The sequence below is a fragment of the Pan paniscus genome, chromosome 13 (genome assembly GCF_029289425.2).
Source record: "Pan paniscus chromosome 13, NHGRI_mPanPan1-v2.0_pri, whole genome shotgun sequence".
NCBI lineage: Eukaryota > Metazoa > Chordata > Mammalia > Primates > Hominidae > Pan > Pan paniscus.
In genome coordinates, this window is record NC_073262.2 from 81,255,286 (window position 1) to 81,282,529 (window position 27,244).

General features: G+C 37.5%; 1 protein-coding gene and 1 long non-coding RNA gene across 2 annotated transcripts in view; one reads left to right on the forward strand and one right to left on the reverse strand.

The window, feature by feature from the left end:
- The window catches only part of TTN (titin), a 280,746-nt gene that overhangs the window by 83,116 nt on the left and 170,386 nt on the right, over nt 1-27,244 (reverse strand). The window contains exons 223-270 of the mRNA XM_063595464.1: nt 26,996-27,122; nt 26,639-26,902; nt 26,090-26,356; nt 25,686-25,949; nt 25,460-25,599; nt 25,191-25,317; nt 24,799-25,065; nt 24,420-24,686; nt 23,306-23,572; nt 23,076-23,215; nt 22,514-22,640; nt 21,574-21,716; nt 17,547-17,670; nt 16,739-17,005; nt 14,945-15,042; nt 14,113-14,281; nt 13,748-14,014; nt 13,375-13,641; nt 12,992-13,270; nt 12,494-12,902; nt 12,266-12,390; nt 11,899-12,165; nt 10,819-11,088; nt 10,424-10,726; nt 10,014-10,316; nt 9,555-9,742; nt 9,350-9,464; nt 8,959-9,243; nt 8,709-8,860; nt 7,872-8,019; nt 7,538-7,715; nt 7,078-7,199; nt 6,697-6,984; nt 6,281-6,577; nt 5,980-6,166; nt 5,390-5,505; nt 5,002-5,301; nt 4,508-4,807; nt 4,288-4,393; nt 3,989-4,185; nt 3,603-3,908; nt 3,224-3,502; nt 2,317-2,616; nt 1,910-2,212; nt 1,434-1,796; nt 832-1,134; nt 403-702; nt 10-306 (exon numbers count right to left, since the gene is read on the reverse strand). Of these exons, the coding sequence (XP_063451534.1) occupies nt 10-306; nt 403-702; nt 832-1,134; nt 1,434-1,796; nt 1,910-2,212; nt 2,317-2,616; nt 3,224-3,502; nt 3,603-3,908; nt 3,989-4,185; nt 4,288-4,393; nt 4,508-4,807; nt 5,002-5,301; nt 5,390-5,505; nt 5,980-6,166; nt 6,281-6,577; nt 6,697-6,984; nt 7,078-7,199; nt 7,538-7,715; nt 7,872-8,019; nt 8,709-8,860; nt 8,959-9,243; nt 9,350-9,464; nt 9,555-9,742; nt 10,014-10,316; nt 10,424-10,726; nt 10,819-11,088; nt 11,899-12,165; nt 12,266-12,390; nt 12,494-12,902; nt 12,992-13,270; nt 13,375-13,641; nt 13,748-14,014; nt 14,113-14,281; nt 14,945-15,042; nt 16,739-17,005; nt 17,547-17,670; nt 21,574-21,716; nt 22,514-22,640; nt 23,076-23,215; nt 23,306-23,572; nt 24,420-24,686; nt 24,799-25,065; nt 25,191-25,317; nt 25,460-25,599; nt 25,686-25,949; nt 26,090-26,356; nt 26,639-26,902; nt 26,996-27,122 (10,978 nt within the window). The remainder of the gene's footprint in view (nt 1-9; nt 307-402; nt 703-831; nt 1,135-1,433; nt 1,797-1,909; nt 2,213-2,316; nt 2,617-3,223; nt 3,503-3,602; nt 3,909-3,988; nt 4,186-4,287; nt 4,394-4,507; nt 4,808-5,001; nt 5,302-5,389; nt 5,506-5,979; nt 6,167-6,280; nt 6,578-6,696; nt 6,985-7,077; nt 7,200-7,537; nt 7,716-7,871; nt 8,020-8,708; nt 8,861-8,958; nt 9,244-9,349; nt 9,465-9,554; nt 9,743-10,013; nt 10,317-10,423; nt 10,727-10,818; nt 11,089-11,898; nt 12,166-12,265; nt 12,391-12,493; nt 12,903-12,991; nt 13,271-13,374; nt 13,642-13,747; nt 14,015-14,112; nt 14,282-14,944; nt 15,043-16,738; nt 17,006-17,546; nt 17,671-21,573; nt 21,717-22,513; nt 22,641-23,075; nt 23,216-23,305; nt 23,573-24,419; nt 24,687-24,798; nt 25,066-25,190; nt 25,318-25,459; nt 25,600-25,685; nt 25,950-26,089; nt 26,357-26,638; nt 26,903-26,995; nt 27,123-27,244) is intronic.
- On the forward strand, nt 5,860-8,397 carry LOC134728738 (uncharacterized). The gene is made up of 2 exons (XR_010109513.1): nt 5,860-7,035; nt 7,554-8,397. It is a non-coding gene; the product is annotated as an uncharacterized LOC134728738 (long non-coding RNA).

Below are 27,244 nucleotides of genomic sequence, written 5' to 3' on the forward strand. Positions count from 1 at the left end.
GTTAAGTACCTTGTGGTTCAGCCACAGTAACAGGTTGTGTTTCTCCAGGCGGTCCTTCCCCTGCGGCATTGACAGCACTCACCCGAAGTTTGTAATCAGCACCCTCTCGGATTTCTTTGACGGTGTACTGACGGACCTTGATCATCTTCTCTGTGCAGCGTGACCATTCATTTGTGCCAACCAACTGCTTATCAACAAAATAGCCAACAATTTCCCCACCACCATTGAAAGCTGGGGGTTCCCATTCTAGTTCAATAGTTGTAGAGCTTGTGTCAGTGACTCTTGGGATAGGTGGCCCAGGAGGAGCTAGAATGAATGAAGATAGACAAATCAAACTCCCTGATGGTTTTAAAATGTACAATAGCTTGTTCTACTCCACCTTCTTCTTAAGGAACTACTTACAGATTGGATCATGTGCTGTTTTGGGATCTGAAGGTGGACTGAACTTTCCAGGTCCAGCTGCATTTTCAGCACATACTCTGAAGACATAGGTGAGTCCTTCTAATAAGCCATCTACATTGGCTTTCAAGGCATTCAGAAGGCTTTTGTTGACACGAGACCAATGTGTACTGTTAACTTCACGTTTTTCAAGCCAGTAACCCAAAATGGGGCTTCCATTATCTTTTGGTTCATTCCATTTCACTAGCATACTGTTGCTGGTAACATCTTCCACAATGGGCTTATCTGGTGCATCAGGTGGTCCTGATAAAAAAAATAACATTTGAAGTAAATTTCCCAATATGACATAAAAATGCAATTTTAAAAGCTGTAGTAATTATATACCAAAGTACATGGTAAAAAGGCAAACTTTAGATGCCAAAGGAAACTTACCAAATGGATCTTTAGCTACAAGTGGCTTTGAAACACATGGTGGACCTGGCCCAAATCTGTTTTCAGCTCTTACACGGAAGAGGTACTCTTTTCCTTCAATCAGTTTTGTTACTGAATATTTGCAATGTCTAAGTGTTGAAGTGACAACAATCCATTCTGAGTCGGGTTTTGTCTTGTCTTTCTTTTCCAAAGTGTAGTTTATGATTTCACTGCCACCATCATCAAGGGGTGGTTCCCATTTACAAAGGACTGAGGTCTTTCTGATATCTTCAAATACAAAGTTGATTGGTGGTCCCGGTGTATCTAATATTTCAGAAGAGAACAGTAATCAAAAATTTGTGTGGGAAGGGTTGCTATGGAAAATATAAATGTGAGCATGCTCCTCTGACATGATTTCTGGTTTTCCCACATCTATCTTTGTATTCCATTAGCTAATAAATAACAAGATCAGGTGATTTCTTTTACATGGCCAGCAGATAAAATATGATTGAGGATAACTTGCTGAAGCTATGTCCCATTTCTTTTAACTCTCTCCCAAACTTTTTATTTTTATGTTTTACTAAAACCTTTTTCCATTGGAAAGTGTAGTTTTAATGACTCACCTAACACACTGACAGTACAAGGAGCTTTTGCAATACCATGGTCATTTTCAACTTTGATCATATACAGACCATGGTCAGGTCGGAGAGAATCTCGGACGCGTAGCTCAGATTCTCCCTTTTTGCTGTTGTCAATACTCAAACGCTGTGTCAGAGGCAGGACAAATGGTTCTTCTTCTTGAACTTCACCCTTCCTTCTCCTAACCAAGGGTGCTGCACGCTTCCTAATTTCCTCTGGTACAATAATATTTTCATCCTTTATCCATGTAATAGTTGGGTAAGGTGATCCAGAAATACTTGCATCAAGTGCTATTTCATCACCTCGTTTCACTTCTAGGCTTGTTCTCAGAATGACTTTGGGGGCATCTATAATGATCATAACCAATACATGTTTTCAATTCTGATGAAAATAACTGACAAAACATTATTTTCATTTATTTCAAAATGGGAAAGTGGCAACTCCATGAAACAAAACTTACCAATGGGATCTACAGCTTTGGTTGGAGGAGTAGCCCGAGAAGGTTCACTAATACCCGCGGCGTTCTCTGCTCGCACACGGAATTGGTACTCTTTCCCCTCTTCAAGTCCTTTTGCTGTATAGGTCAGGATTGGTACCAGGTGTTCATTGCATCTCTTCCACCTTTCTTCACCTTTAGCAATCTTCTCTATGATGTAGCCCATTATCTTGCTCCCTCCATCATACAAAGGTGGCTTCCATGTAATAGTCATTGCCTCCACTGTAGGATTATGAACCTCTACATCTACAGGTGGATCAGGGGGTTCTGAAGAACAAGAAAAAAAATGTTAGTATCAGGAAAACCACCTTCTTAAAACAAAACTATGGTTTATTAGTTCTTAGCCATAGTGCATCCATGTCCAAACTTACGCTTTGGATCTTGAGCAATGACTGGATTTTTCAGTTCAATATATTCTCCTCCACCAACCTTGTTGACTGCTTTAACACGGAAGAAGTATTCACCATTTGGTATGAGATCCTTCACAGTCCATGACAGTTTGTTCTCACCAGACATGACTGGTATATATGTTCTCCTCCCAGCTTCTCTGCGCTCCAGGACATAATGAAGAATTGGGGTTCCACCATCAAATTCTGGAGGTTCCCAAGTTAACTTACAAGAACTCTTGGTAATGTCACTTGCTTTAATATCTTTGCATGGTCCAGGTAGGCCTATTACAAAAATGGATAATTATTCTAGTAATCCTGAAAAATCAGCATTTTAATAATGCACTTGTCTCTAAGTGGGGCTATCTATCTGTATTTTGGGTAGGATAATCTTTGATGTGCTGGAGTGTCATTCACACTGCAGAGCATTTAGCATCCTTGGCTCCCAACTACTAAATGTCAGTGGTATCTACCTCAAGTCTGTGTGCCAAGCAAAAATGGCCCCACAAATTTCCAGACATTATTTGCAGGGCTGGGGGGAATGCAGAAAATGTTACTATCCCTGGTTAAGAACACTATGGGAAAATGTGAAGCTGTACAATTAAAAAATTGTGGTCATTTCAATATTCTTTGGGTATGCTAATATCTGTTATTTAAATTGGTATTTCACATGCAATTAACTAAAACTAGTATAAATTAGTCTAATAAGCGTTTAGCGATTTCATCTCTTTAGAATTGTTTTACTTCTCCTATGGAAAGACATAATCAGAAGTGACATTTAGTTTACAAGTGGCCAGTTCATGAAGCCAATTATATTATTAATAGCACTGCAAAGTTAACTAATTTCCTCTACATGTGAAGAATGTCTGGTTTTTCTTCAAAGAATGATTACCTATGACTTTGACATTGATTGAGGCTGTTGCTGAGCCGAGCTTATTCTCCAGTGTAATGGTATAAATTCCGGCATCTGCATGGACACTCTTGGGAACTTCAAGGTGTGCAGAGATGTGATCATTCTTCATTGTTAATCTATCACTTGCTTTAACTTCTTTGCCATCTTTATGCCAACTAACAGTTGGAACTGGGACAGCTCTGAAGGGAACAGGAATGCTTAACTTTTCACCTTCAATAACAATAATGTCATGAGTCTCCAGGTCAATTGTTGGCTTGCCTGTAAGATATCATTCAAAAGAGCAAAAAACAGAGTATGTCAAAATGCAATGCATGAATAAAGGGTATTTTATTAACTATAAAAGACCTTGTGCTCTTACAGTCTGGGTCTTTGGCAACCACATTTTCAGAGATTTCAGATGGCTCGCTGACACCAATAGCATTGACTGCTCTCACTCTCAGGACATATTCTTTGTCAGGAACAACACCTTCTTCAACCTTGAATTTCAAGTCCTTTATTGGGCGAGAATTAACTCTCATCCATTTCTCAGTGCCTACTGGACACATTTCAACATGGTATCCTATGATAGGACTTCCACCATTTTTCTCTGGAGGCTTCCAAGCAATGGCAATGTGTTTTCTCCCAGCATCAGTCACATGTAGGTCAAGGGGTGGTGAGGGAGGACCTGAGAAAAGAGTGAAATATTCATATCCACAGTCTCATCAAGTTCTAGACAATATCTTGTGTATAATCAGCACTACTTACTTGTTGGATCTTCAATGGATAGGATTTCTGTGGGTTCACTTGGGTGGCCAACTCCAGCTTCATTTTCAGCCCGAACCTGAAACTGGACCTCTGTTCCTTCGATGACATCGGTTACTCTGAAGTTACAGTCAGGTCCTGCAGTCTTTCCAGCTTTCACCCAACGGGTACCTAACCTTTCTTTCTTCTCAATGACATATCTATTGAAACAACAAAGCATTTCATTAGCATTAATGAAAAAACACAGTTAAGAATTTGCAGCCAAGTGTAAGTTATTCTTTATGAATTAATTCAAATTCTACCTCTGTATTGGTCTTCCACCATCATTTTTAGGTGGCTCCCACTTTAGGTCAACATGTCGTTTTGTCACGTCAACCACTGCCAGGGCGTAGGGTGGTCCAGGAGTGGCTGAAAACAAAATAATCAATGATTAGGAAAACCAGAGGAAAGGTGATAATCTCCTGTCACAAAAATTAAGTGCGAGAGCACTTATTGTCACAAAGATTAAGTGCAAGAGCATACTAAAGGTGTCTTTGGCCAGCACAGAGTCCTCAATTTCGGTGTAGTCGCTTTGTCCTATAGCATTTTCTGCAGCAACTCGGAACACATATAAAGAGCCCTCAGTCAGCGGGGTGACTGTGCACTTGGTGTCCTTGACGGTGGTATCCACTGTTTGCCAGCCTTTTCGCCTGACGTCTCTCTTTTCCACAATGTAGTTGGTGATGGGGGACCCTCCATCTTTCTCAGGAACTGTCCATTTTAGGTCTGCTGTATTTTTTGTGATATTAATAACTTCAAGCCAGCGTGGTGGTGATGGAGGATCTGAAAAAGAAGGAAGGAAAACAAATTCATTTTTTTTTATTACCCAATAGTCAGTCTGAAAGTGCAGGCAGTCATTAAGAAGTAATGTAGCCAGGAGGAAATAATAGTAATGAATTTTTCATATTTTCTCATATCGTAGCTCACAGGCAGATGTTAGAAGAATTTATATATCCCAGACATCAAGAGTGACTTACACAGCTTCTCCCGGCAAAGCACAGGGTCACTGGGTTCACTGGGTTCACTTTCCCCAGCCTTATTCACAGCTCTAACTCGGAATGAGTATTCCTGTCCTTCCATGAGCCCTGGGAGCAAGTGCTGAGTGGTGGGAACCCCTTCCGCCACTCTGACCCACTCATCTGTTCCAGTCTTCAGCATTTCAATGACATAAGACTCAATCTTTGCACCTCCATCATGTTCTGGTTTTGTCCAATTCAACCTTACTGATGTTTTGCCTACATCTTTTACAGTTGGTTTTCCAGGGGGCCATGGAGGATCTGCAAGCCAATGAAATCATTGTTTAGGTTTGTGAAAAAGGAGTTCAGATGAGCTTCGAAATAACCACAAAAATTATATAAATAATACCTATGGGATCCTTTATTAAGATTGGTTCAGTTGATTTGCTTGGTTTTCCAGGTCCAGCAAGATTTTCAGCCAACACACGGAATCTGTATTTTTTCTTATTAGTGAGACCTTTCACTCTGAATTAGGAACAAAGTGCATGTGTATCATCATGGTAAGAAGCAGAAGAAGCCTATGTTTATTTTACACAGAAGAGACTAATTTATTTAAATTGTGAAAAGGTGATTTGGAAATTTAACTGAAAAGCACTTCGATATAAATTAAAAATTGCTTTTTAACTGCCGCACACTTTAGACTGGGCCAAACATACCAATCTAATTATAATATCTATGACAGTGGTCATTATCATAATATACTGGGGGATCAAACACTTTGAAACTTCCTGAAGGTTAATATTTTAGAGTAAACTAAGAAATGTGCCCTTCAATGGAATTTATATGATTTTTCAAATTATGAGGTAATAGAAAATATGAGTAAAAATAGTTTAAAATTTTTTTAGTAATATATAATCATCTGTAATCCCAAGGAATACTACAGAGTAAACATTTGAATATACTGCTATCTTAACATCTTGATGGGGATTCTGAGCATACCTGTATGTTGTGTCCTTTACTGGCATCTTATTGCATCTAACCCATTTATCTGTATCAGGATCCAGTCTTTCAACCCAGTATCCTGTGATTGGGCTGCCGCCATCATCATCTGGCTCACACCATGTGAGAGTCACTGCGTCTTTAGTGATATCAGAAGGTTCTAGGCGAGTTGGAGGTCCAGGTGGATCTATAGACAGGATAATGGTGTAAAATGTTATATGTCCTGTATATAAATATGACACCAAAATGCAAGTTTGACATAAGCATCCTTTTTTTTTTATCAGCTGATTGAGAAACTTACCAAACTGATATTTGGCTGTTATTGGAGAGGCCTGAACTGGTTCACCAACACCATACATGTTTTCTGCAGCAACTCTGAAGATGTACTCTTTATTGGGGATTAATTTGGTGGCCTTGAAGTTTGTATCCTTGACGGTGGATGAGAGCTTGTGCCACACTTCACTATCAGTTGCTCGTCTCTCCACAACATAGTTTGTGATCTTAGATCCACCATCATCGCGTGGTGGGTTCCATGTTAGAAGACATGACTCATTGGTTACATCTGTGATGTCAAAGGCAGCTGGTGGTCCGGGTTTATCTGTGTATGGCATTACAGATGCAGAAAAAAAAAATTGTTCACCATTTTTTTAAATTTTTTTCTTTCAAGAAAGTAACTGCAAAGAGTTTATCCCCTTTTAAAATGAGAACCTTCCTTACCTAAGACGTTCACTTCCACCACAGCAGTGGCCCGGCCACACACATTCACAGCCTCAATGATGTATGTGCCAGTGTCACTTCTCTTACTATCAACAATAGTCACTGTGGATTTCTTAGGGACATTTTCAATGGTAATTCTTTTGTCCTGCTTCAGAATCATATCAGCCTTTGTCCAAGTTATTTTAGGTTCAGGTTTTCCGGTTACGGTGGCAGGAAGTTCAATCTTGGTCCCAGCTTTTACAGTGAGACCAGCAAGGAGCTTCACATCGAGGAAGATTTCTGGGGCCTCTGAATTGGAAAAGATTATTTATGATGTTATCAAGTTCAAGCAGATTTAAGGTCAGAGGCCTATTTGATAAGACAAAAATCAAAAATAGATACCTTGTGTGTCCACAGCCTGGATTTCCTCTGTGGGTCTGCTTGGTTTGCTAGCACCCTGCCTGTTTAAGGCCTTCACGCGGTAGGCATACCATTTGCCTTCCTCAAGACCTGTCACTTCCATTCTGTCAGAAAACAGAATAGGATGTCTTACTGTGATGTCGATAATCATTTCATTGTGTAGTACTCATAATCTTTCAAAAATTCAAACCCCTGGTATAATACTAGTGTTTAAATTAAACCTGGATTACTTCAACACTATAACTGAATACATTTTCATTTCAATACTGTCATGAAAACCCTGAGCAGGCAGTACATTCAGCAGCACCTTTAAAAATCAGACAGATACACCGGCAGCATAGGATTCTCAATGAAAAAAGACAAACATTAAAATTTTCCCCAACAAAGCCCATTTTAGTGACTAGGAGTACACATTTACTCTCATGCCAAATTAAAAACCTACTTTGTTTCTGCAACAGGTTCTCCACAGGCAACCCATTTATCAGAACCACGTGGACATCTTTCAACTATATATCCTTTGATGCGCGAACCACCATCATTTTTAGGTGGATCCCATGTTAAGAAGATGCTATTGGCTGTTCGATCTCTCCATTTAACATTCTCTGGTGGGTCAGGTACCGCTACAACATTTGGAAGAGAGAATCAGTCTTACACAGGCCACCTATGCAGTTCTCTTCACATTGCCAACCCCTGCCTTACCCCATAACTTCAACTCTAGGTCTAAAAGCAAAAACAGGCAACAAGATTAGGTAAGAAATCATCAAGAATGTACTCACTTGCAGGAGTTGACATATTTACAGGTTCATCAACATATGCAGGTTCTCCAGGGCCACATTTGTTACGAGCACAAACTTTAAATAAGTACTCTTTTCCTTGAACAAGATCAGGAACTGTGAATTCTAGATCAGTCACAAAGTCCATAACCTGGGACAAAGAAATACAGTTAATCAGTTATTTCCAAAAAGCCCTTTCGCCAACTCAAAAGATTTTTACCATGACCAGGGATACAAACTGCAGTTGTTTTGAATGCTAGGGATTATTCTTACATTAATTTCATATTAGGGAAAACTGCAAAGTAGGATACATGATAATATTTGACTCTATAAGAAAAACTGCTTCATAGTTTGTACACATGAAAAAAGATGGCAAATGAGGTGTTGATTCTACCAGTTTGCTTATCAGAAATATGATTTTAATTCAGGGTAAAGAATAGTAACTAATATAAACACAAGGAAATAATGGCTGATTAGGTCAACTAAGGTATTCTAGTGGAATAAGAAGTGTGACCACCAGGGAAATAAATATTTACTTTCCACTTCTAGCTTAATGGGTACATATTGGGTACTTAGCAGGTACCAAGTCAGTAGGGAATTTTTTTTTTTTATTACAAATTTGGTAAGGCTCACAAGACAAGACAATTAAAATTATACAATCCTTGGTTGAGCTACCTCAGGAAGCATTAGCACCGATGCATTCTTAAAAAGTTTTTATACATTTTCAGTGAGGTAAAGGTAAGAAGTTGTAGCACATAAGACTTTTGTATGGCATCCCAACCTTCTGGGATTTCCCCTACTCTCATTTTTGGCGTTGATGCAGTGCTGCTCAAAACTCACTTTAGTCCATGTTTTCCGGCTGACTTCTCGTTTTTCAACAACGTATCCAGTTAACGGACTTCCTCCATCATCATCAGGTGGTTCCCAAGTCAAATGTACTGAGTCCTTGGTTATATCACCAAATTTCAATTCTTTGGGTGCACTTGGGCGAGCTGAAAAAAAATGCACTCACAAGTCACTGTTAATAGTCTGAACTAATATTTGTTAATACTGCCAAATCACCTTAGATGATAAACGTTTTGTTCCTTACCAATTACATTGACATCAATTTCCCCAGAAATTGTTTTCACACGGTTTTCTAATTTCAGTGTATAAATGCCCTTGTCTGAACGTTCACTTGGAGAAATGACAAGTTCGGCATAGGCAGACAAGGTCTTCATTTTCACCCGGTCCCCTGTTTCTAGTACTTTATCTCCAAAACACCAGGTTGCAGTTGGCCTTGGATAGCCTGTACTTGGAACCAGGATCGTGATAGGATTTGGGACAATAACTTCCAGACCATCTTTAAATGCACTTAAATCCATTGTTGGTTCAACTACAAAGAAGAAAAGTTAATGAGTTTGCAGTGCCATATTTAAGGCCCTGTTGCCCCAAAGTAGCTATGTGCTACTCCCCGATCTAAAAATAAAATATCTATTTACCAAATGCATCGTCAGCGGTGAGAGGACCAAGAATTTCAGATGGATCTGAAACACCAGCTTTATTTTCTGCAGATACTCTATATAAATATTTATTTCCTTTTTCTAATCCGGTAACCTACGATTATGAATTAATATTTGTAAAAAACACATACAGTTATGTCCATGATCCACACTGAATATTCTTTTTTATATGCAAATGACCTACCTTATAAGTCAGTTCAGGGACAAGTTTCATATTGCAACGAATCCAATTATCTTTTCCTTCTTCGCATCGCTCAATTATATAGCCTAATATTGGGCTTCCTCCATCTTTCAGAGGAGGTTCCCATTTGAGCTGAACTGATGACTGAGTCTGATCTGAGGAAGTTAGGTTTACAGGAGGACTTGGTCTCTCTGGAATAAAAGAAGGAGTTGGAGCATACCATTTACGTTAGTGACAATTTATGAAAACAGTGTTGTAATCAATTATATCATCCTCATTAAAATAACAGATTTATCAAATTCACTAAGTAAAGTAGGCACAGTCTGGGTTTCTAAAACTTTATCCAAATTTTTATGATATTCTACCTTTTTATTAACTTTCATTTAACTTGATTTATTTTAATTGATAGGCCTAATATCTGGATTTCATGCAGTAATTATTTCCCTTTTTTGATGGGCTTACCAATTGGATCAGCAACTTTGACGAAGGGTGTGGCTGCACTTGGTTTTCCAACTCCAATTCGATTTTGGGCTCTCACTCGGAAACTGTACTCCTGTCCTTCTACCACATCAGTAACAGTTGCAGACAGGTCTTCAGCTCTCACAGTCATGGCAGTATCCCACCTGATAGAAGTCTTGTCTCTTAATTCAATGACGTAGTTTGTGATCTCAGCACCTCCATCATACTCTGGTGGTTCCCATGTCAGTGAGACACCAAATCGATTCACATCAGTGATGGTTACATTCAAAGGAGGGCCTGGAACATCTGGATTTCACCACAGAAGAAGAAAATATGAGTTTGGGGTAACGATGATGAAGGCAAAGACTGCAATTTACTTAAAAGCTAACTTGAATTTACTTAAAACTTCTTACCATATTTACTCCTTGCTTCTACAGGATTGTCAGTTTCTACTGGCTCACCAGTGCCAACTCTGTTTCTTGCACTCACACGGAATAGGTACTCAACTCCTCCTTTCTGTAGACCAGTGACAGTAAACTCACAACTCTCTGCACGGTCTGTGGCCAGAACCCAGGTCTTTCTCTTAATGTCACGTCTTTCAACAACGTAACCTATGATTTTGCTTCCACCATCAGTTAAAGGTTCTTCCCAAGCAAGGCTCACTTCACCATCAAATGTTTCTGTCACTTCTAAGTTACGTACTGGCCCAGGAACATCTGAAATTCACATATAAAGGAATTTTTTTAGTGTGCTGTCTTGCTTTTAAATTGTGCTTTGCCAGTTAAGTCTGAGAGACCCAAGGGCTTACCAATAACTTTTAAATTGATGAATCCTTCTGCTTTTCCATGTTTGTTCTGAAGCACAATTTTATACCTCCCTTTGTCTCCTTTCTTGGCTTCTAAAATTCTGAAAGAAGTTTGTTCAGCTGTAGTATCAATGGTTTTTGTAGATAAAGGTTCATTTTCTTTAAACCATTCAGCTTCTGCTTTGGGGTAGGCATCATATGGCACCACCATTGTCAGAGGCTTGCCAACATCAACCACAAGGTCTTGGTCAGCTGTCTTGATTTTTGGTGCAGCTAGTGAGAAAGATAACATGTGAATGCTTTCGACTATTAAACGTAGCCAAGCTACATCATGTTATTATGCATTTATTAGAAAATATTGGTTACATAACCTTGGAAGTAAGCTACAGTAACTTTATAGCAGAGAAAACTAAGTGGCTTAGAGTTCTCATAGCTTTTTGTTGTTGTTGTGTGTGCAAATTAGATTGGAGAGTAGAGGATTGAGAATGGCATAAAATCATAAGACATGCATTCCTTGCCAAAAATAGTAACATAGGACTCAGTGTAGTGCAAAACATGTTTTGTTTTGTTTTTTGATAGAGTAGGCACTGCATACTTAGTTCAATAAATCAGAGAAACTTTTTTCTTATGAATGAGAGGTACACTAATGGCTTTTTCATAAGGACAGTGTATAAGGATGTCCTGGGTCAGGATGAGAACATACCTAAAAGGCACACAGGGGTTTGTAAAGTAGGAGAGTATAAGACCGTCTTTAGATTTGCCAAGACTCTCAGGGTGATAGCTTAGTTGTAGCCTAAGTTCATAAATAGTCATCATGTACTAGCAACTGTCCAAGGCTCTGGCATGTAAAGATTATTGCTATTAATTTCCTCTTACTCAAGACACTTACTTTGTCTAATTTTGTGAGCAAAATTAGACAAATTACTTTGTCTAATTTTGTGAGCAAAATTAGAGTTGTTAACATGTGGGTAGGGCTTGCTAGAAATGAAAGACCCTCACAAGGATTACCTCATTAAATAACTGTGAAATCTGAAATCTAAACTCTGTGATATTGGAAGGATATTTTAAAATAAAGGGACTGACCTGCCAGTTCAAGCTTAGCTCTGGCTTCTTTGTCTTTGGCAATAAATCTGTATTCACCCTGGTCACGGGGCTTAATATCACAAATCTGTAGTCGATGTATCTTTCCTTCACTCATCATCTGGTGTTTATCACCCTGGACAACAACCATGTTATTTCTTAGCCATTGGACTTCCACCTTATCTTTATTGAGTTCTGCTAAAAAGACAACATCAGCACCAGGGGCTTCAAGAATATCTTGTGGAGGCCTGATGATCTCAACAGGAATTTCTGGAAAGAAAATGTGAAATAAATACAAATATGTTTACATTTTGATTAACGATTTTAAAAAATTGGTAACATTAGAATTGTTTTTTCACTTAATATGTACCTTCCACAAAAAGTCTAGCACGAGACTTCCTGTCTTCTACCCCGCAAGCATATTCACACTCATCATCCAGCCTGCAATCTTTTATAATGAGTCTGTGTATACTTCCATCTTTTTCAAATTTGTATCTAAAGGAGACATTGGATTATCAGTTAGCTTGCATGATGGCCACTAAATTGTCAAAAGTGTATATATAGCTACAGAAATAGAGAATAAAAAGATCTTGCTTACTTTTTGCCTTCTTTGATTTCTCTCCCATTTCTGTACCATTTTACATTGGCTTTCTCTCTGGAGAGCTGGCAGGAGAAGACAGCGTCATCGAACTCAGTGACTGTCTGATCTTCCAAGTGTTCCACAAATTCTGTCGGGGCTTCTATGATGAGAAGCTCAGCAACAGATTTATCTTGTCCAGCAGTGACGATGTATTCACCTTCATCTGGGAAGCCACAGTCTTTAATGGTTAACATGTGCTTGTACTTATCAACTCTGTATGAGACACGGTTGTCAAAAGGCACTTCTTCACCATTTTTGGTCCACTTCAGTGTTACATTGAGACGATTCACCTTGCACCAGAATGTGACAGATTTCTTCTCCATTGTTTCAATATCTTTAAGAGGCTCAACAATCCTAAGGTCTTCCTCTGTTGTAAAGGAGAAAAATATGTTGATTTTAATTATTTTTATAATAGAAACTGATGAAAAAATCTCTAGTGGTATATAAATTACTTACCTTCTACTATTAGATTGGCTGCACTTTTAACATTTTCACCTCTGTGATTGGTCAAAGACACATTATAGTTGGCTTGGTCATCTAAGTGTGCATCTCTAATTCTGAGGGTGTAGACTAGGTCTTTTTGGAGAATGATGTATTTTGAACTATCAAATATGGCTTCTTCATTTCTGAACCATTTAGCTTTGGCACCTTCAGTATTGACTTCACAGTTGAAGACAACTTCTTGTTGTTCCTTCACCCGGGTGTCCTTAAGAGGAACTACGATCCTGAGTTTTTCTGAAAGCAACCGACAAGACTTTATAGTATGAATAATGATCAAAGTGGTAAATACAAATACAAAACAAACAAACAAAAAACCCTAAAAGCAAGAACAAACTTACCAATGACTGTCAAGTGAGCTGCTGCTCTGGCGGCCCCTACCATGACGACGTAAGTGCCCATATCTTGTAATGTGGCATCTTTCACAACTAGGACCCTCTTTTTACCATCAGCAATAACGTCATATTTATCTCCAGATTCAAGTGTCTTATCATCCCTCTTCCACTGGACTGGAAAGCTTTCTTTTGATATAGAGCAGACAAATTCAGCCTTTTCTCCTTCAAGTATTTCAAGGTTTTGAGGCTTTGAGATAAATTCAGCAGCCAGTTCTGGGAAGAAAAAGTTACAAGATATTAGAAACATATGTCTTTGTACTTTAAATCTAGCAAGTGTGAATTGTTAGAAATAAAAGGTTATTCACTGTAGTTTTCATACCATGTACTTTGACTTTGCCATCGGTTCGAGAGCTTGGGAGTCGACAGTTGTAGTTGCCGGCATCCTCAAGGTGAGCGTTCTGAATGACCAGGATTCTCTTCCGTCCTTCAGTCAGTATTTCATATCTTCCTGTTTCAATGATCTCCTCATCCCCTTTATACCAAATCACTTCTGCGCCAGGTTTGGAGACTTCACAAACCAGTTTTATAGTGTCTGTTTCACTAACTTCAATGTTGGCAAGATTTTTGGTAAAGACAGCTTCTTCTTCTGCAAGCATTGAAAAAACAAAAACCACATTGAGTTAAGCTGGAAATTATTACTTTTTCCCAACACATATACTTCACAAAGAATGACTTTACTCTTACCCAGAACTGTCAGCATGCCAGAAGTTCTCGCTGTCCTTACTTCACAGGAATATTCAGCTTCATCATCCAGTAGACATTTGTTGATGACAAGAATGCGCACTGCTCCCTTGGATATGATGTCATATTTTTTGCCCTTTTTAATTTCAGCACCATCTTTAAACCACTTAACCTATATTTAAGATAAATAGATTATCAGTTTTCTTGTTGTTCCTTCACACAGGTGTCCTTAAGAAAAACTATGATCCTGAGTTTTTCTGAAAGCAACCAACAAGACTTCATAGTGTGAAGAAGAACCAAGGTGGCAGACACAAATATAAACAAACCCCAAAAGCAAGAACAATCTTACCAATTACTGTTAAGTTAGCTGCTGTGATACTATTATCAGTTATTAAAAACAATGGGATCATATAAGTTTAGAGCTATAGTGAGCCTCAGACATTATGCAGACTAACTTCTTGGATGTGTAAACTAAGGCTCAGACTTGAAGAAACTTGCCAATGGTAGTTAATAGCAACAGGAGGTACTTAGTTGAAAGAAATATAATTGCTGATATTTGACTTTTTCTGATCTAAGAAAACAGCACTTTCATATGGTTCAAACTAATATCTAAATCTCCTGATTGTGAGTCCAGTGTTTTTCAAGTAATAGTAAATTAATAATACTAAAAAGAGAGCAATTAAAGTCAAGAATACATTTTATACTACAGTTATCTTTAAAAGTAAAGTGGTGACCAGAGAAGTTGTGACTAACTTTTTTTTTTCCAGTTTGGCTAGACCAAAAGTAAATATAAAGTTATTTGACAGTATAAGATGACAGGTATACAGTCACAGACCTTAGCATTTTCTCGGGAAAGTTCACACTCAAATCGAGCCATTTCTTTTTCTCTAACTTGAAGGTCGGTGAGTGGTCTTAAGAATTCCACATGAGGAGCTGTAAGAGAATGTCATCAGAATTCAAAATGAGGTTTCTGGAAATTTACTCTGACATTACCATAGTATACATTAAGAAAAAGTGACTCTTTTGTAGGGCTTTTCCATCTTAATAGACTACAACTGACTTTGAAATCACTTGAAGCTGCCCATCAGGTATGATGCTTTGCTTTTTAGATATCTCTTTAGTTGACATAAAATTACGTGGCATTCTATATGTTCAACTAGTGTGCATGTGTGTGTGTACAGTATATATACTAGGGAGCCATCTCAGTTCTTTTGAATAACAGCTGGAGGAAAAATCTTCATTTGCACTGCACCAGACTTGAAAGATAATGTCAAAGGAAACTTCAGACACCAGTGGCAAAGAAACATTGTCTTATTTAAGGCACTTAGCACAATCTTTGAGAAATTAGCAGAATTCAAAGATAGAACACGTGAAGCACTATGGCCAGCCTTGTGTATGGCTAAGAGGCATGAGGCTGTAATTGAAACATATATTCAGCTTTTAAAAAAAATCAGCTTTGAAGACGTCACATATAAGTCAGGCATAACATCTATTAGTGCAATAAAGCAATGTGTTTTGTATGGGAGGGTGATTAGGATTTTACATCTGTTATTTCATTCATCTGTAGAATTAATTCAGCTGGTGTATAGGATTAGGGAGCTGCCCCCTTGCCCTTCCTTCTTTCAGAGCTCCTTGTGAGTCCTTCCCAAGATGACCATTCTTGAACAATAAGATTCTGAGACAAATGCTGTCTAATAGGTTTGAAAATACGCTCCTTGCAGCTGAGCCTTCTTGGAATGAAGGTAGATGTCAAGGTGAAGAAGGAGACCCAAGAAGCTACTTTGACATAAGCTTGAGCAGAGCAACCACAAAGTGGTAAGAAAAACATGGTACAAGATGCATGAAGCACAGAGTCACTAGGTTGTAGCTGTTGACAGATGGGAAGCAACCAAACCAAACAAACAAATATTGCACAAAAATATGCAGAAAAATGTCATCACTGGACAAAGGAATGAATGAAACAAATAAGCTAGTATGTGGCATTTTGAAAAAAGACATTACATTTTTCACCAGAGGAAGAAGTAATGTTAAAAACCATTAGAGTTCTCTTCATTCAAAGAGTCCAGGACTCAAAAGATCCAGGGCCTCACTCCATCTTCTTATCCATTCTTATTCTCAGAGATTGAATCATGTGAATGTGCTTTGTCATATTACAGCAGATGTCTAGTATGCTCCTATTCAGACTGAAATTTCATGCTCATTTTCTAGTTGTTCCCCACACCTGAAAATTCATTTTCCTTCCACATGGAAATCACTTTTACTTTGTTTTTAAAATTAGGACTCCCTACTTATCTTTAAAATTCAGTTTCTCCTCATCCATATCAGGATATCCATACAGTAGGCTGACCCCATGTAGACAAAGAGCACATCTACTCACTACTCAGTGAGAGAAAAGAAGCATAGGGAAAAGTGATTGCTCCATCATTAATCAGACCAGACATAGAATAAGACTTTTCTTTTCTTTTTTTCTTTAAACACATAAAGGATCAGGTTAGGTCAGTGTCAATACTAGAAGTTGCCAAGAAATGCAGTTAGGCCAAGAAGGGCATGCAAAAAGTGTTGTGTTGTTTTGTTGTTGTTGTTATTAAAGAATTGCAAATGAAAAGTCCTTTGTAAGAAGAATACTTACGCACGACATTCAGGTTACAGGAAGTCTTAAAATCCTTAGCATCACAAGTGTATGTTTTAATATCCTCTGGGGTACAGTCATGTATAACAAGTTTTCTGACCCTGCCATCAGCAACAATTTCATACTTCTTGCTTTTGAGGATTTCTGTCCCATTTTTGAACCATTTCACCTTAGCATTTTCTCTGGAGACTTCACACTCCAGCACTGCAGTGGCTCCCTCTTCGACCGTCTGGTCCTCAAGAGGCTTAGTGAATTCAACTGGGGGTTCTGAAAGAATCATACTCATTAGCCAAGGTACTCCTTTCCTTCTCCAAGAGTTTTGGTACCTTCTCAACTTTCCCCTGCCATCTCCAGGGCTTTGTTCTGTCCTAAGTTTTATTTTCAAGTTTTGATTACACTCAGACATTTTCCTCTAAAAATGATATTTTATCATTATTTGTACAGACAAGAGGAAAATCATTTTTAAAAACTAGGAAACATTAAGGAAATAACAGCCAACTCTTGGTTAATAAAGTGATGGATACCTAGCTTGATAATAATTCTTCTTCCAGCTGGCTTTTGAAAATCTAGGATGTGCAATAAAAACAATAGAGATGGAAGGAGGAAGTAAAACCTATGCTAGTCAATTTCGGCTCTTTAAAAAGATAGTCTGTGAATTATTTTGTTATGCTAAAAAGTAAAATCAGACTTTTGATTATTTGGTTGATTTTAAACATCTATAGTACTCATCATATAAAGATAATTGAGAGTTGGCATTGTTTATGAGCCTCTGCCTTATACATGTTTTTAAAATAAGCCTTGTAATTACCTTTCACAAAGAGGTTGGCGTGAGTTTTGAAATCTTTTGCTGTTAGTTGGACTTCCCCAGCATCTTCTAACTTTACATCCCTCAGAGTAAGTGTATGAACTTTTCCTTCTGAACGTGGGACCACCTAGTTGTTTTTAAAAAAAGAATACATGAAACAGCAATCTAGTATATGGGTGCATTTAATTCACTTAGATAAAAATAAATGGAAATAGAGCTTTCCAAGTTGTTTTATAATCATCTATTTAGCACGTATGCATTCAAAAATCATTTCAACCAATAGTTTGGGATCTTTTTTTAAAAATTTATTTATTATTATTATACTTTAAGTTTTAGGGTACATGTGCACAATGTGCAGGTTAGTTACATATGTATACATGTGCCATGCTGGTGCGCTGCACCCACTAAGTCATCATCTAGCATTGGATATAAGGACTATAAATCATGCTGCTATAAAGACACATGCACACGTACATTTATTGCGGCATTATTCACAATAGCAAAGACTTGGAACCAACCCAAATGTCCAACAATGATAGACCGGATTAAGAAAATGTGGCACATATACACCATGGAATACTATGCAGTTTGGGATCTTTCAAGAAAATTTTAGTGTTTCATAGTTACCTTTATATAATTACTAGGTGGCCTTTCACATTGAAATTGCCCAGGCCAGTTTCTGTTTACATTTGTGGTCTTTTTTGCATATGCGTAGATATATAGCACATATAGTATATACGTATATGTGTATATATATGTGTGCCCCCATTCTGCCCCTGGGCTTATATATATATAAAGGAAGAACTTAGAAAAGCGAATTCATGAAAGGATGAAAGAAAATATCAGCTATGGCAAGCTAAAAGTAAACCTTATGTTCTGTATGTAAGGTGTTTGCCATGCAACAACAAGCTATAACTCTTCTTCCCATTTATTTTAGCAATTAAACTTATTTTGCAAACCAATTAAACCTGTGATTAAATAATTTGTACAACCTATTAATTTTGTTCAAAACTGCAAATGAAGGTTGGACTCTTCTTCCTTTTTCATGTGTCTAAGCATCAGGAATGGGAAAATCAGATGTCAATGCTGCGACAGATAGGGTCATTCTGACAGCAAAGATAAGAGACTTGGGGGTTCTTCCAGTTCTATGATATAAAATTCCTAAGAAGCTGTGCCCTGTCATCCAGACTGATTTTGCACTGCTTAAGAGTTTACTTAGAGTTAAAAATAATGTAAAGGTTTTCACCAGTGGAACTATTTATTATGCTAGTGTAAAGAAAAGAATCAGAAATAAGGTTTCATCTAATAGTGTTTTCTTTAATTAAGAACTGGGCATGGTTAGTCACATAATTATCTTAATAATTGAGAGTGGCCAAAAAACATAATAAGGAAAAATAACAGCTAGGAGGGGGTAGTTAAATATGCCCTTGGAACAGAGCTACTTATCCAAGGGCATGGTGCTGAAATGGGGAAAATTTGTTTTTTAATAACATTTCAGTATAAATTTTGGCATGCAACTTTTGGCTATTTGAAAAGGTGTCTCAGTTTCTAACCCACCCACAGATATATTTTATCTATTAATATTATGTTGCTTTATCATCTGAGTTCCTCTGTAGCTACTCTAGGACACTGCTCAGAATGCAGTATGTCTCAATAAACAGCTTGTATACAATCTACCTCCACTATGTTAAAAGAAAAAAAAGGAAAACTGGTAGGTACCTTATAAAAATAAACCAATGAAATGAATGTTGAAGATTTTGCAGTAGATTGTAAGAATAATGTTAGAGATTTTTAAAAAATTTATTTATAGTGGAAGCATATTAATATAATACAGTAGGCTTATGACCATGACAAAACTATTAAAGTTTTGTATTTAAACTTTAATTTTATCAAATTTAAAATTTAACTTTAAAATTATCAAATGCCATTTGGAACTTGGCAGTCCTTTCTTAAACTGACAGCCAAAAACAACTACAACAACAAAGAAAAAATGCAAACAACTCATGTCTACAAGTTTCTCTTCATATTTCCTATTCCTATAGCTTGTTTTTGCTTGTTTGGTTATTGTAGTTTTGAAGGTGAAAATTTTTACAAAAAATGAGTATTAAAGTTCGGAATTACATTGACAAGAGCAAGTTTGTTCTGACAGACTTAATTTAAACAAAATCTGCCACATGTAATAAAATGATTTTATTACTTCAAAGTTTATATTTAAGTTCTTTTTGAAAAGAGACATTTAAGTAATGCAAGAGCAAGTTCACAAAAGGCTAAGGTATTTCGGGTGCCTAGAGTAAAGGATTAAAATTCCTATGCCAAAAGAGATGTAAAGGGGCCCTATAGAATTATAGTAAACTGATCCTTTCTAACCCTAGAAAAAATTTTAGTTACAATGAGAATTTTTTAAAAATAAAATGTGAATAAGATTTTTAGGAGTCTACATTTGAATTAAAATAGTGCAGTTTTTGTATTAGAACTGAGACTGATCTTTTAATAAGAAGCTCTTATTATGACAAAAAGATATTTGGTAATGAAAAAATAATATCATTTGTCTTTAAGCAGTGTTCCTATATATAAATCATGAATTTGCAGATCTAGAAAGAATCTTGAAAAAGCAACCAATTCTCTGCCTTTAGACATGAAGTTAATTAAATCATGCATGATAGGCAAAATATATTTTTTCAAACAATAAGCTTGAAGGTAGAGGTGCCTCCCTCAGTTCAATGTTTAGAAGACCTCATTGTAAGGAAGGTTTTGTGATATGTAACTTAATTCTCATGCTACAAATGGAATGTACTGCTGCTTTTTCTGGTCACTGGAAAAGGAGACCAAGAAGATCTTATTATCTGTATAACAGGCAGGCGTTACCTATCAGATGACTGCTGGTGAATTACCCTGTAATCACTCTAGTGGAATACTAGTTTTTTTGTTGTTGTTGTTGTTTGTTTGTTTGTTTCAAAGCAGTTACTTGAAGGCATTGCTTTCAAATACTTCAGTCAATGCTGTGGCTTTTTGTTAAACTGAATCACTTTTTAATTATATTCCTTTAAGTCTTCAAAGTTTGATTTTTGTTGAGATCTTTATAGCACATTTAATAGTATTTCTGAAATATTGGGGGAATATGTCACAGAACAATGTACTGTCCTGTGCTTTATTTCCAACCCAGGCTGGACATATTCCATATATTTTATTTTAAGAATTCAAAATTAATGATGGATTGTCAAGATAATTTAAAGACATATGTTGTTTCTGGGGACAAAACATACAGATCAATTTAGGCAAATTGTATTGTGGGCCTATCTGAATAATCCCTTAGTTTTTACTTATGGGTAAAATCTTGGGCATAAAGAATGTTAGTAAAAGCTAACAGCAGGAGCTAGTTATTTACCAAAGCTTAAAAAAAATATTTCATCCACATATGTGGATAACCACAGAGCCCTTCTTTCTTGTCAGTACCATCAGTTGCACTTTAAATAGTCCACTTGCATTCCAGATATCGCACAGCCCAGAGCACTTGAAGGTTAAAAATAGCTTTGGAGAAATGCTTGAAGAGCAAATCTGCCCAGAAGTTATCTCAACTACTTGATCAACTGCCCGAAATGGAATTTCAGTCTTCTCCTCTTAATCCCCTTATATGCAGAACACTAAATAGGATGGAGAGCGTTAGTCTTAAAACTTAATGTGCACCATGGTTGCAGAGCGTGCAATCAGAAAGCCTTTTTGATCCTTCCTGTCTTCTGGTTAGTCAAACTATCATTCATAGTCAATGAGTCTTGTCTTTTCTTCAAAAAACTAAAACATGATCATACTTTAAATTTATTTCGATTTCAATAAAAAAATCATCAGGTTAAACCTAAGAAAAAATGCAAAAAATTGGCTTTACAGTTTCAGCAGAAATCAGGCTAAAGGCGGAAAGAGAAAGGCAAAGACAGAGGAAGAGACATTAGAAAGAGCAAAGAATAAGGAACATACAAGTGAAGGTGGAAGAACTCCAGAAAAAGAACGGGAAAGACAAGGCATGCCTGCTTTTTACCTTATCGCTGGGCTCTAGTTTCTTCCCTTTGAGATACCATTCCACTGGGATATCTTCGTAGGAGAGCTCGCAGTCGAAGGTGGCTGTTTCCCCTGCAGTCACGGTGACATCCTTTAAAGGCCTCAGAAGACCAATTACTCGTGCTTTTCGAGAGGGAAGAAACAGCTTTGCGTTACTCATTTTGTAATCCCAAAAGAATAAATAGAGACTTAGATATGAATCTTCATGGTTGCTTTCTTCAAGAAGCCACAGGACTGGCCACTATTTTAACTCCCATGTGAACGTGGCCCCACGGCGCTGAGAAGGGGAGAGCTGGTAGCCAGAGAGCGAGTATATGTAGGGGCCCTTTCGTTCTGACGTACAAGGTCAGCGAGAAATCTGTGCTGCATCTGTCTCTCTGCCAGGCGTCAAGTTCTTCTTGCTACATAAGGTATGTGACTTCCAAAATAACTAAGACTCTGATTGGGAGAGGACAAGGGGCCCTCAATCAGAGGCTGTCCCTATCCATCAAACACTTTGCACCTTCCAGAAACATTAGCCTAATGCTCCCCACCTTCTTTCTTGAATCTAAAATGCCCACACAGCAAAGCTTGTCTTTCTGGTGCTCTAGTTGCACAGCCACTTGAGGGAAGTGGTCTTTGAGGGTTCTGAGTTAGATTCTCATTGTATATGTATCTACTTTCAATGAGAGGACCACAGAGCAGGAAAATCTGATTTGCTAAATTTTCTTTTGTTCAAATGGCAAGGTCAACAAAATTTCCAAAACTTTACGATTTGAACCACTTCTGTATTGGAATGTCAAAGTGGCAAATACAAGAGAGCCAGTTTTTGTGTGTTAATAATATTTTCTAACTAATAAAATAAGTCCAATTAATTTCACTCACATTCATTTTCTGAATAAGTGTTTATTTAATTTCCCTGAAAAATATACAATACTTACGCTTAACTCGGAGGTGGGCACTAGATTTAACATTGGCAGCTTGGAAATCCACCCCACCCGTCTGGTCCAGGCGACAGTTGTGCAAAACAAGGGAGTGTATTTTGCCTTCTTCCTTAATTTCACAATCCTGTACCAACAAAACAGAAAAACTTTCATAGAAAATAATTTTCTTTGAAATTTTGTTCTAAGGATAGAATATCTTAATTAAAGGAATGCAACAAATAAATGGTGATGAAACTTTATATAACTTTGAGCTCTTTTTTAGGAAGTAAAGCTTACAAGTACTAAGAGGAAAGCCACATTTATTTTAGCTGTATAATTCTGAGCCAACTAGCAGCATCACAGAGTATCTACAACCTTATACCCACTCTGCTGGATCAAAAGTAATGCAAGTGTGCCAGTCTGAGCCCATTCATAGACCCTGACATCTCTCTTTGGCTTAGGGTCTGATAGAGAAACTGCTATCATGTTTTAAATGTCCTGCATCCACTCTGACTTTCACCTGTTCTTTTCTAATTCACACAGCTCCTTTAGGTGTTGACAAGTTCAGAAATAGCCTTACAGGTGTTTGGAGTAGGGCCTCTCCCTTGAGTTTCCAGTTGGCGTGGATATCATCTTCAGAGATTTCGGTTTCAAAGCGTGCTGTCTCAGTCTCCATCACCTCCACACTGTGCAGGGGTCGCACCAGTTTAATTTCCCGATCTAGAAAAGTGAAGGGCCAGCATGGGTCATTAGCCTCTGGCACAAATAACCCCAATGCTTCAAGAGTGAAACTCATGGAAATTTCCTTACCCTCAATGTCAAGTTTTCCTGAGGTCTTATCTGTCCCACAGTCACAGGTGTACTGTCCAATATCTGATTTCAAGGCTTTCTTTAGGATTAGCATGCGTTTCTTGCCATCTGCCTTAATAACAGCATTTTTGGATGGCTTTATTTCCTTCCCATCCTTAAACCATTTCACTGGTGCATCTGCTTTGCTAATTTCACACTGTAGAATAACTTCATCTTTCTCTACACCAGTATAATCTTGAAGTTTTCCTGTAAAATATGGGTCTCCCTCTGCAAGTAAAGTATAAGTTAAAAACTTTTATTAATCACCTTAGGGAAATGACAATCTCTTGGAAAGTTTAAGACACAACTCACAGAGTTCTGAGTATCTTTTAAAATTGTGTCAAGTGTTCAATCATTTAACCTGTTTATGTTCAAAAGTTCTCTAAATATTAGGAAGGGAATCAGTGTGTGGGATTTATCAAGATCTAATCCATTCATATTGAATTTTGAAACATTTTATTAACAGTAGCTAAAAAGACTGAAACTTAGCTTCAAATACAATTTTGTGTTCCTCCATTATTTGGGTAAATTTCTAATTTCTTAGCAACTCTATTATGTCTAGTTTACTTTTAAGCTTTCAGGTTCACATTGTTAGTTTTTCTTAATCAATTAATAGTTTGCCTTTAATCATGTCTATATATGTTAGCCTTCATGTTTAATCTTGTTGATATTAGGTGGCCAAGAAAAACAATGAGGTTTATTAATGTAAATTATGTAATATCTTCTCTTATGGGAAACTTGAAAAACATTCCTCTGAAATAATTTTGATAAAATGAAGAGATAGAAAGTATTTATATACTCCTATTTTAAACATGACAGGGCTCAATAATTAATGAAGAATTTTAAGTTGGCTTTTAATTGGCTATTTTGTGGGTGTAAGCTAGAATCTTCATTAATTTATAGTAATGAAGGTAAAGTGTTTTAGAAATAAGCCTGATTACATATGTGATAGCTTCTTAAGGAGTTGGGCTGCTTTCATGCAATATAACACTTAGAAGACTATTTTATAGAATAGATACTCCACAAATTTCTGTTGAATTTAATGCAGTAAAATTAAAATTTAAAAAGCACTTACCAAGCACAGTGAGTTTAGCTTCTGAACTCATCCCCATAGCTTCTACTCTAATTTGGGAGGTGTCATCAATAGACAGGTCTTTGAATGTGATCGAATGAGTTTTCCCTTCATCTTGCATTGAGACCGACCTGGTGGTGTGTAGGCGCTGGTCATTCTTGAACCATTTAACTCGGATGTTATCATGAGATAACTCCACAGTAAATACAGCACTTTCCTTCTCTTTGGCAGTTACATCTTTGAGAGGGGTGAGGAATTTGAGCCGGATTCCTATCAAGAAAAAAAAGAAAGAACTTATTAATTGAAGCACTTTAAAGAAGAAATATAAAACTAAAGGCAAAAAAAATGATTTTGGGGTGGACTATTTGATAAAACTATTTACCTTCAATGATCAGTTTGCCACTTGTGTGCTTATCTTCAGCCTCAAACATGTATTTTGCTTCATCTTCAAAAGCAGCTGACTTGATCACCATTGAATGCTTAGTGCCATCCTTTATAAGCTCAAATCTGTCATCACCTGTGATTTCCTGGGTTCCTTTTAGCCAACGGAATGTTTTGGGCTCCCTGGATACTTCACACTCAAACTTAGCCTCATCTTTCTCGAAGACTTTAACATCACTGAGAGGTGTGATGAAGATAAGAGGCAATTCTGAAAGAAGTGGACAGTGGATGAAGTCAGAATACGTTTCCATTGATGACCCTTGATCAATGCAGGGGTGTATCAGGAAGTCTTGCAGAGAAAATACAAAAACGTGGCTGACAAGTAGAGCATACCTTTCACTTTCAGATTGGCTGCAGATTTGGCATTAGCAGCCTGGAAGGAAACCTCTCCTGTCATACCCAGCTGACAGTTATGAAGGATCAGAATATGCTTCTTTCCATCCTCAATGATTTCACAGTCCTGTTTGGAGTGAGGGTTAGAAGGAAAGAAAGAACATCATTTATATAGTTATTCCTACAAATCATCAAGATATTTTATGCCTTTTTTCACCCTACACAACCAAGCAACCCCTCTCCTATATAATTAGCTAATCTTGACTTACAGGGGAAGCTGTCAAAGGCTGTCCTTTCAGCTTCCACTGGCCGTGAACATCAGGTTCAGAAAGTTCAATTTCAAAGCGGGCTGTTTCACCAACAAACACCTCTACTCCGTACAGAGGCTTTTCCACTTTTATTAGTCGAGCTGAAATGATACAGTTTTGTTAGCATGACTGAACTAATAAACTGCAGATTCAGATAGGGTAAATTTTACATTGTTGAGCAACTCACCCTCAACAGTAACATTTGCCTTGGTCTTGTCTGTGCCACAGTCACACACATATTCGCCTTTATCTTTAAGGTCCGCCTTTTTGATTTTTAAGATGCGGCGCAGGCCATCTGCCTTGATAGAATATTTGGGTGAAGGGACAATCTCTTCACCATCTTTGAACCATTTCACTGGTACATCTTTGCTCACTTCACACTTCAAAGTAATCTCATCCTTCTCCACTGCAGTTTTGTCATGTAATTTCACAGTGAAGTAGGGATCGGCCTCTGTAAAAGACATTTAGCATAAAATTAGAAGAATGTGAAAATTAAAGTTTATTAAAGAGTAAAAGGTTGCAAAATATTTTATTACTCCCCACTCCCATGATTCAGAAACTGGCTATCTGGTTATACTTGGTTACATTTACCTAAGACCTTCAGCTGTGCTGTGGAGCTCAGCTCCTTGACTTGAGCTTTTATCTGAGATATATCATCCAATGTCACTTCTTTCATTTCCAATTTGTGGGTCTTGCCCTCAGAAGAGATGAGTACTGTTCTGCTTGTATGGAGTTTGGCATCATTTTTGAACCAGACTACATGCATTTTTTCATGAGAAAGTTCACAAACAAAAGTTGCTGTTTCACCTTCTTTTACTGTTTGATCTTCAAGAGGTGACATGAATTTCAGTCTTATACCTGAAATGCAAGCATAGATAATGCCTCAGAAACACAATTCACCTTCAGAAAGATTCCATTCTAATCTGCCTGAGTAAAAGGGACCCATTTCACATGGCACTTATTTATTCATCTTTCCAAATAGAGCTCCACTAAAAAAAAATTAAGGGGGGTTGTTTTGGTAACACTGTGAAAGTTAATTAGTGATGCATTATCACAGCTTTTAGAACTTGGCGTCCTATCTTTAAAGTCATATATTTGCATGCCTTTATGGGATGTCACAGATCTCATTAGCTCGCTTACCTGTGACAAACAACTGAGCTGAAGTCTTCTTGCCCTCCACCTCAGCAGTATAGACCCCTTCATCATCAAATTGAGAATCATTAATAACAAGAATATGTTTCTTTCCATCAGCGATGATATCAAATTTGTCAGATGACTTGATTATATCAGGTCCTTTGGACCATATAACATTTGCCTCTCGGGTGAGGACACATTCGAATCGAGCCTGTCGCCTTTCTGGAACAGTGACATCCTTCAGGGGCACAGCAAAGTCAAGTTCGATTTCTGAAAATCAGACATTAAGAATGAGGCCTTTCAGAATGCACAGGGATGTGAAATAAAGTTGAGCCCCCTCCCCAAATTCTAAAAGCCCCATACCTTTTACTGTCAAAATGGCAGTTGTAATTGCATTAAGGGCCTGGTAGAGGACTTCACCAGCTTGGTCCAGTTTGACTTTGTGCAAAGTTAAGAAGCGTTTTCCACCTTCTGCTTTGATTTCACAAGTCTGAAAAACAATAGTTTTAGTAACCATTTGAAAGAGATAAATTCCCTATAGGAGAAGTGTTTCAGATACAAATTTCTATAGAGTTTTAAAAATTACTACTAATAAAAGTAAGCAGAGAATTC